The following is a 9,449-nucleotide window of genomic DNA, read 5'->3' on the forward strand; positions in this document are numbered from 1 at the left end:
CATTTCTGCTTTTATTGAAATTAATGTTAAAAATACTTCTGGCCAATATTTATGTATTTGATCCAACTATTCTTCAAATCCTTGTGCTTAATAAGGAACAGGCTCTTACAATAATTATCAGAAGTTCTTACAATGCAGCATCATGCTTTTGGGAAGGATTAAATGTCTGCCCAACATTTAACCAGTGTTCCCAAATCCATGAGACTCTTCCTGTAATGTGATATTTCCCCACCTCCCCCTGAAGGCAGCAGCATTTTCAGAACAAGAACTGCTTCCCAGATTTCACAATGGGTAAAAGAACGTTTTAGAAATGTGGCAAATTGAATCACTGATTGGAAAAATGGAAGAGAGGTTTTGTAATAAAGGTTTCATTCGAGTCACAACATCATTTTTCAGTTTTCTGAAAATGTGTTAGCACTGGGAAAATCTCATTTCCATCCAAGACAGTGTCCAAACAGAAGGCTTTGGCAGGTAATTCACTTTGTTGAAATGACACATAATGACCAGAATGCTCCAAATTGAAACCTTTGGCCTCCTCTTCCACATCCTGCTCGTCTGTCTGTGCTTCATTTCCCCACCAGCCATGTCTTGTCCCAAGTCTCTCACTGTGGTGCTCGGCTGCCCGAGCCAGTGGGATCTGTGTTCTCAGGTAAATTCACCCCCATGCTCTGTAAAATGTTCGAGGTGGGCCCTGCCAGGCCAGCCTGGGCACTGTAGGACTCCAGCAGGTTTGCCACCAGGTTCATGTCCACATCCACGGGGGCCAGCTCAGCATCCTCAGCTCCAGGATCAGGGCCAGCACTCTCACATGTGGCTGCTTCATCAGAACTTGCCTGCAGCAAGTAAAAGGAGAAACGTTTATCAAAATGCACGAGCAGATTTAACGGGAAAAAAAAGGCAAGCCACAAGAGAAAAGAAACAACAATTCTGCAGCCAACAAAGTCCAGTACATTCCAGAATCCTGACAAAAAGGAATTCAGGCACCAAATGCCCACGCCAGCTGAAAATCACCAGTGTCCATTACCTGGATTAGGTTCCAGGAGAATGACAGAAAGTGGTGCTGAGTCCTGGTTCAGCTTCCCATGGGAGCAAACTGCTACAGAACTGCTGCAGCTGCCTGCCCTACTACTAAAAACAGGGAAATGAAACTGAGTCTTGGAAAAGATGTGCCAATTCAAAGCTTAGGTAGGCTTTAGTTTGAAATAAAAGTATTATGGTGCAACTAAAGCACACTTTGCTTGCACGTGGGAAGGTTCTGATCACATTCCTCAGAATGGGCACTTCCAGCACATTTCCTGTTTGGAAATTACTGCTACAAATCAGAGCTCGAGCCATGCTCACCCCTCTCTTCTGGGTGGTGAAGCTTTTCCCAACGTTGGTCTGTGCCAGCTCGCGGTCCATCTCATTCATGTACGCCTTGAGACTGCCCACGAGCTCCCCGGGAGACACCTCCTGCTCCTGCCCCTGGTTCCCAGCATCCAGGTCTCCATCATCCCCATCTGAGAAATCAAACTCCTCCTCTTCATCCAGATCATCAGAATCCAGCTCCTCCGAGTCTGCCCCTGCGTGTTATTTTGTGTCAGTACAACAGCAAAGAAATCAGTGCAGGGATTTGTTTCAAATCAAGAAGCAATCTCACCTAAAATTCTGTCCAGTGCTTTCGTAAAAGAATCCACGTCAAAGGTAACATGGGATTCATCAGATGACCTGACATACAGAAATATTGTTAAATAAATAAAGCTTTTATGCATGCATAAGTCTGACACAGGCACAAGCCATATTGATTTCTCTCTAGCCAGGACTGAAGCTGGGACACTGAATTTATAGAAGTTCTGAGAAGTTTGAAGTCTGTATAGACTAGACCTGAAACAGTGAGTGGAAGAATTCTTGGCATAAAAGAGAAAAATTTTCAAGACCACAAAATCAAACTGAGGGTCAGAGAGCAGCTCAGCTTGCAGCACCTGAAGCTGCACCAGTGTCAGAGTGGTACCAAGCTGATTTAAAGCAAGTACAAATTCACTGCCATGGGTTTGCTTCAGGCAAACCTTCAACCTTGAGCACCTTCAGCCTCTGATTCTGTGCATCACAGACTCAAGCACAGGGCTGCAGCAGAGTGCAACATTCTACAGCTTCAAACTAAGACATACCATTCTAGTCACTGAGAATCCTTTGGCCACTAAGTGGAAAAAGAAAGGCTTACTCTAAACTGGGAGAACCAGTCCAGTACTTAGTCCTAATGAAGGTTGGACTGGCCCTCCCTTCACAGCTGTCAACATTCCCCCTGTCCCCCCACAAATAATCATTTGTAATAGGAATAATTCCCCCCATCCAGCTCACCATCCTCTGGAGGAAGACAAGCTGCTTCTCTCTCAAATTCCTTCAAATCAATGGATGTTGTCTGTAGTAGAGTCAGGATTTCATCACCTGGGCTCACTTCAACAGAGCTAGAAGAAGAAAAAAAAAGAGAACAGTTTACTGAAATGGATTCAGTGGGATCACAGGCTCTGTGTTCAGGTTTTCAGTCAAATTCTTCATTTTTGCTTCTGTGCAAACACATCAAAAAGGGAAATGAACCTGGGGGAAGTACCAGAGTACTACACAGAGCATTGGCCAAAACAAGACACGGTCAGTCCCTGCAATTCCCAGCTGGTGGCTCCAAAGCCCATTTGTCATGGCTCTTTTTCTTTACATTTATCTTCCCTCGGTAAATACTCAGATTGCCAGATCCCAAACAGCACAGACTGGAAACTCAAAAAACTAACAGTCGAGATATTATGAGCTGGCAAACCTGAGATATTTTTGTAGTGATTTAGTTTTTGGATTTGATCTTTCAGAGATCTGCAGCCTTGAGAATAGAAGACAGATTACTCGCCACTTATTATTCACTGGGACTGCTTTTAAATGAAACTTTTATACCCATTCTACAGTCAACCAAGCAAATCATGCTTTTCAGTCACTTCTTAACCCACTAGGAAGAGCTCAGCATTTCACAAAATGGAGATAAAGAGTTACTCAAGCAAGAACTCCTCCTGGTGGAGTATTCTAGAGGAATTTGTTCTCGTATGTCCTGGCCACAGCACCCATATTAAATGTAGGATGGAGAAAAGGGTTCAGATTTCTGTAACAAGAATTTTAAAGGCAAGTTAAAGGATTTATACTATTATATACTCATGAATTTCAAGTAGCTCTGACCTTTCTGGCACAGCAACAGGTTGCTGGAAGTGATCTTCTGCCATGTGCAACAGTTCCAGGTACTTGGCAGATCCTTCCATTTCTCCCTATTTAATGCAAGTCACAGGCATGAATCCAAACAATTCTCCCTTCCTTTTCACATTTAGTCAGACCACACACAACAAATGCTGTGATTGGGTTTATCTCCACACCACCAAGCACTGCTGGAAAATCCAAGGCAGGAAGTGAGTGAGGCATCACCTCAGCAGACCCTCCCCTGCTCAGCGATTCTGAGACAACTTCTTAGCGTGGGAAGAGAGGGGGAAACTCTGAATAGGCTGGACATGAGCAAGACATGGAAAAAGAAAGAGTTTAATCTGTCTAGGTAAAAAAAAAAAAAAAATCCAGTGCTTTGCACTGCCTTTTGCTAAGGTCACAGGAAGGATGGCAGAGTGAAACCACAGTTTAGCAAAAAACAGATCCAGCCCTCCAATCTGCTCACCCAACAGCCAGGGAGCACAGGAGGGAGCCCTCAGCCAGTGTGCAACACACTCAGCTGGCAGCCAGGGAGCCAAGAGCCTGGACACAGGGGCAGGGACACAGGGGTGGGGACAGCCAGGGACACAGGGGTGGGGACAGCCAGGGACACAGGGGTGGGGACAGGCTGCAGCAGGAGAACTGCACAGGCTTGGGGGCAGCTGGTGCTGTTGGTTCCAGCCACTGATGGGCAGGAGCACAGCACGAGGGCTCTTGCAGATATTGAGAAACAACCACACACGTGCCAACCCCGTCCTTGGGAAGTGACACTGTCCCCTTCCTAGGGGATTCCCTCCCTGCACTCACCCGGGATTCTCCGGTGGATCCTTTTGTGTATATTCCCTGTTGCTGATCTGTCATCCAGGGGCTCCTTCACAAGCTCATGGACAGAGCACAATTCACTCTCCTCCAGCTCACAGTCGGCATCTCTCTGCTGGGAACAAACAGCCCCTTGCTCCGGAGACATCAGGAGTGCTGAAAAAGCCTTTCGGAGATCGGCCTCGGGAACAGCTTCACTCCCGCGCTGGTGGCACACTGCAAGGGACATGAGGAGAGGTCACTGCTGGTGCCGGCCCTGCGGGACACCGAGGCTCAGGAAGGCGCTGCCAGCTCAGCGCCGCCCTGGCACCGCTCCGCGGACGCTGCGGCAGCACCTGCGGAGACAAGCGCGGCCTCCGGGAGCTCTCCGGTGCCCGCAGCCGCGGCCCCTGGGGCTGCCCGCTCCGCCCTCGGAACGCAGACGGGTAAACGGAGCCCAAACCGGCAGCGCCAGCTCATGATCCCCGTCCTCTTGCTGTTTTTTAGTGGATTAAACCAAGGATAAACTCGGTTTTGTCACCTTTACAAGCCTCGAATCAAGGGAGGAAGTGCGAGAGGGAGAGGCTCCGTCTCGATTTAGACCCCTAAATTATGAATAAGAATGGTCTCCCCCAATTTAATACCGACTAAAAAGTGAATCAAGGGGGATTTCCCCTCAATTTAGCCTCCTAAAACAAGGGGAAATGCAGTTTCCTCCTCAATTTCCCTCAAGAAAGATCGTTCTGGGGGCTTTTGGACATCTTTTTCGTCTCTGAAGCCCCCTTCAAATGCAGGGTCCCCCTCGATGGAACTCTTCTAATGGCACATGAAGAGGTTCCTCTCAAGGGAAGCCCTTTCAAACCAGGGACAGTGGTGTTTTCCTTCAATTTGAACCTTAAAATGATGAAAATGGGGCTCTTTCCCTCAATTCAAACCCTCCAAACGGCACTATAAAGGTTTTCTCCTTCCATTTAAACCTGAAAATCACGGAAAACGGTGATTCCCAGTCAACAGAAATAAACTGGTATAAAATGTTATAAAGGTGCTGCACCAGCCCCGTGTCACTAAAAGAGCTGCGCCTGTTGGATCCGTCGGGGCGCGACACAGACAGTGCTGGGCGTCCGTCGGCGCTCGCTGTCTGTCTGTCCGTCTGCTTTTGCAACCCCGACGGATAAACCGAGTCCAAACCGGCAGCGACTTCCGCAGTGGCCCGGGGGGACGGGGGCTGCAGTCCGATCTCTCAGAGATCAGGACCAACGTCTCGGTCTTTTATTCTCTCATTTTCCCGGGGATAAGGAGGGGTTTTCCTCTGGCAGTAGCTCGTGCCGCGGCTCCTTGTCCTTTTCCCCGTGGGGAGCACCCCTGTGCCGGTTTTCCTTCGTCTGGAGTCAAGCCCCCACCGCCCCCAGCCCCTCCCCGGGGTGTCAGGGCAGGTCCCCCGGAGCTGTCGGGCTGCGGCCAGCGCAGGAAGCTCGGGACCCGCCGCCAGCTCGCACCACAGCGGGCCAGCGCCAGCGGGCAGAGGTGCTTTGGCTTCCTGTCCCCTCCCCTGTGTCGCCAGCCCAGTGTCAGCACAGCCGTGCACCCCCGCCAGCCTGTGCACACCCCGTCCCATGGAGGACGAGGACGGCTACGTGGTCTTGGACCGGCGGGGCAAGCGGGGCTCTGCGGGGAGCTCCGCAGCCCGGCAGGGTGCAGGTACCGGGGCCGTGGGGAACCCCCAATTGTTGGGAGAGAGGAACTGGAGGGGGGCGGGTGGGGGCTGAAGCCACCCAAGAGTCGCCAAGATCTGCCCAGGGTGGGGAAACTGAGGCAGGGTTCGAGGGAGGTGGGTCTGGGGGGCTTTAGTTATTTGCTGTAGTTATTTGCTAACCCATCCTGTGACCCCAAGAGATGGAACAGAGGGGGTTTTGGGGTCACACACCTCCTCATGCTCCTGTGCAGGGGGGGTCTCACTGCGTTGCTTTGCCCCAGGACTTCCTGCCTTGGGCTCTGGGGGTTCGGGGAGGTGACGGGTGCACCTGAGCCAGCTCTTTTTTTCCATATCCCTTCCCCAGCAGCGGAATCTAGCTTTCAAGGATTCCAGAGGGTCCCCGCAGCATCCCCTCGCTGTCCCCGCCGCCTCCTCGAGGCCCTGACGGCCGCCCTGGCGCTGTCCCTCGTGCTCTGCCGTGAGTTTGCGGGGTGGCAGAGGGCTCCGGGCACACCTTCCCACCCCACCCCCGAATCCCCTGACCGGGCTCGGCATCCCCCTCTCCCAGTGTCCTGGTGGATGGCACAGCGGTGGCTGCCCAAGGGGACCGCAGATTATAGGAACACCTCGCTGGGATTCGCCTGTTCGGGCTGGGATGGCATCCTCAGGGAGATGCGGAGGATCCTGTGCCCGCCCCGAGGTAACGCACCCCCGGGGGGCTCCTTAAAGCCTGTCCCCAATAAAGGGAGGCCGGAGATTCCCTCTGGTCCCGCCGCGGTGCCTGAGCCCGCCGCGCTCCGTCCGTGTGCCCGCAGAGAGCGAGGGCTGCCGGCTCTGCGCCGTGGGCTGGATGCTGATCGGGACCAAGTGCTACTGGGTTTCCGACGGGATGAACCCTTGGAACAGGAGCCGGGAGGACTGCGGGAAGCGGGGCTCCGCGCTGCTGGTGCCCTGGGATCAGGACGAGCTGGTGAAGGAAATGATAGCGCTGGGGATGTGGGATGGACCTGAGGCTGCACAGGGGAGCCGGCAGTGCCGGAGGGGCTGGAGGCACCCCTGGAAGGGTGAGGGGGTTCTCAGCATCCTGTTTCCAAGCTGTTTCTCTCCACGCTGTTTCCAAGACCCCCGGGTGCCTGTGGCAGAGTGCAGGGGACACGGGTGGGGCTCAGTTCCGGGATGAGGACAGAGCCGGTTTTGGGGTGACCAAAACAGCGTCATCACTTCTCCTTTCCCGGGCCAGGAATTCCTAAATGAAAGCCTGCAGAAACCCACACGGCACTTTTGGATGGGCCTCTCTGTGCCTTTGGCCGGGACGGGCTGGATGTGGGAGAACGGCTCCGACCTCGACCAGGGCCGGTGAGCGCGGGGGGGAGCGCTCGGAGGGCGCCCCATTGTCCCCGAGGGACCCGGGGGTGACACGGGCTCCTTCCTGCCCCCGCAGGTTACAGCTGGACCTGGGGAAGCGACCTGGAGCCTGTGGAACGCTCAAGGGGAACGGGATCGTCCCTCAGAACTGCAACACGAGGCTGCAGTGGATCTGCCAGAAAGAATCTGCCGAGATCTGAGCTTCCATTGCACCCCAAAAGCAGCCCTAAAACAGGGAAAATCCCAATTCCCACGGACCCGGCAGCTCCCGCGGGGACGGGCAGAGCCGCAGCCGGTGAATGTCTCCCTGAGACGGGCGATGTAGGTGGGAAGTCGACCTAAAAACCCGAATAAAACATTAAAATAACGTGTAGAATCGCACTTTTGGAGCCAAGATTGGGAAGAGGGAGGGAGAAATGGGGCATTTTAAGGGGTGTTTTGGTGCCGGGATGATCCGAGATTCAACCGGAGGGGGGAACTTGAGCGTGATGGTGCAGTGTCCCTGCCCATGTCCCCTGTGCTCCCTGCCGTGTCCTCCCCACGTCTCCTCGTGTCCCTGTCTCGGGGGCAGTCTAGACACGGCCCCGGGAGTCCAAGGCCAGCCACAGCCGCCGGTCCTGGCAGCTTTAGTCTGGAGCAATCCTCGGATATTTGCAGTTTTGGGAGGCGGAATCCCACCTTCGGCACCCGCAGCCTCTGAGCCCGTGCTGGCCTGTGCAGAGAGGACCGGGGCAGCTCAAGGACAATGAAACAGCCATTAATTAACTTAACAAACGGCTCCTAATTAGCTGGTAGAGAAGTGAGGCCCCAGGGCTTCCCGCTGAGGTGGTGCCACTCCACGCACAGGGCTGGGAAAGCCGGGCCGGGAGCTCTGCAAAACCATGCGTCCATTTCCAGATACATCTGACATTTCATGGATCAATTCCCGACGTTTTACGCCTCTTTCAGCCGCGGTTTATTGATTCTCATCTCTCAGAGATCCGGACGAACACTCTGATCTTTTATTTTTACTATTTTAGGGGTCGGAGGAGGGGTTTTCCTCTGGCAGTAGCTCGTGCCGCGGCTCCTTGTCCTTTTCCCCGTGGGGAGCACCCCTGTGCCGGGTTTCCTTCGTCTGGAGTCAAGCCCCCACCGCCCCCAGCCCCTCCCCGGGGTGTCAGGGCAGGTCCCCCGGAGCTGTCGGGCTGCGGCCAGCGCAGGAAGCTCGGGACCCGCCGCCAGCTCGCACCACAGCGGGCCAGCGCCAGCGGGCAGAGGTGCTTTGGCTTCCTGTCCCCTCCCCGTGTGGCCAGCCTGTGCACCCCCAGCTCTGCCGTCCCACGGAGGACGAGGACGGCTGCGTGGTCTTGGACCGGCGGGGCAAGCGGGGCTCTGCGGGGAGCTCCGCAGCCCGGCAAGGTGCGGGTACCGGGGCCGTGTCCGCGGGGCACCCCCGGTCGTTGGGTACGGGCATGGCCTGAGACTGGGTGGGGGTCACAAAGGGTCCTGGAAGGGTCCAGGAGTGTCACTGTGGGGGTCACAAAGGGTCCTGGAAGGGTCCAGGGGTCTCACTGTGGGGGTCAGGGGACCCAGAAGGATTCGGAGGGGAGGTCCCACAGGTCACTGGGTGAATGGGGACATGGCTGGGGACCCTGCGGACAGGGAACGGGGAGTACAATCTGAGGGGACCCGGGGGTTGTGTCGGCGCCTCCACAGGAGCTACAGCAGGTCGGGAAGGTCACAAGAGTGCACACAGCAGCCGCTGCTCCCCGCATGGAATGCGGGCCCTTGGCAGTCTCGGAACCCATCCCGGGGTCATTCTCACCCACGCACCCGCCCAGGGGGAAGGAGCACAGGGTGGGCCGGGAACGCGGGAACCCAGGCACGGAGGGGACAAGCCGCTGGCGCTTCTGCCCTGATAAACCAGGGCAGAGATGGGGAGGTGTCCTGCAGCCGACCCAGCAGCTGGGGCAGAATCCCTCTCCTCGGATTGACTAGCTTCATTCAACAATATTATTTTTATTTTTATTTTTATTTTTATTTTTATTTTTATTTTTATTTTTATTTTTATTTTTATTTTTATTTTTATTTTTATTTTTATTTTTATTTTTATTTTTATTTTTATTTTTATTTTTATTTTTATTTTTATTTTTATTTATCATCACCCCCTCTCCATCTTAAAGGCATCTCTCTCCATCACCCCCTCCAGGGCACGGCTCCCCTCCCTGGGCACTCCTAGATGGTCCCAGGGGGTCCTTGGGTGGGTTCCATGGGGGGTCCTGGGCATGGGTCCTGGAAGGTCCCCATGGAACCCTCTTTAGGAGCCCCCAGGAAATTCCAGGACCACCCAGGACCTTCCCTTGGACCTCTCAGGACCTCTGACATCCTTTGGACCCCCATGGTACTC

General features: G+C 54.0%; 2 protein-coding genes across 2 annotated transcripts; one reads left to right on the forward strand and one right to left on the reverse strand.

Moving 5' to 3' along the window:
* Window positions 1-480: 480 nt before the first annotated feature.
* LOC134555155 (protein ecdysoneless homolog) lies at window positions 481-4,485 on the reverse strand. Its single transcript, XM_063406511.1, has 6 exons — window positions 4,362-4,485; window positions 4,015-4,242; window positions 2,435-2,444; window positions 1,640-1,707; window positions 1,342-1,562; window positions 481-833 (listed from the first exon to the last, which is right to left on the reverse strand). The coding sequence occupies exons 1-6, from the start codon at window positions 4,483-4,485 to the stop codon at window positions 603-605; spliced, it is 882 nt and encodes a 293-aa protein (XP_063262581.1). The 3' UTR covers window positions 481-602.
* A 534-nt stretch (window positions 4,486-5,019) lies between these two features.
* On the forward strand, window positions 5,020-7,431 carry LOC134555143 (killer cell lectin-like receptor subfamily G member 1). The gene is made up of 6 exons (XM_063406500.1): window positions 5,020-5,703; window positions 6,063-6,176; window positions 6,267-6,398; window positions 6,514-6,668; window positions 6,939-7,054; window positions 7,140-7,431. The coding sequence occupies exons 1-6, from the start codon at window positions 5,619-5,621 to the stop codon at window positions 7,261-7,263; spliced, it is 726 nt and encodes a 241-aa protein (XP_063262570.1). The 5' UTR covers window positions 5,020-5,618; the 3' UTR covers window positions 7,264-7,431.
* The last annotated feature ends 2,018 nt before the right edge of the window (window positions 7,432-9,449 follow it).

Source organism: Prinia subflava, chromosome 9 (genome assembly GCF_021018805.1).
Source record: "Prinia subflava isolate CZ2003 ecotype Zambia chromosome 9, Cam_Psub_1.2, whole genome shotgun sequence".
Taxonomy (NCBI): Eukaryota; Metazoa; Chordata; class Aves; order Passeriformes; family Cisticolidae; genus Prinia; species Prinia subflava.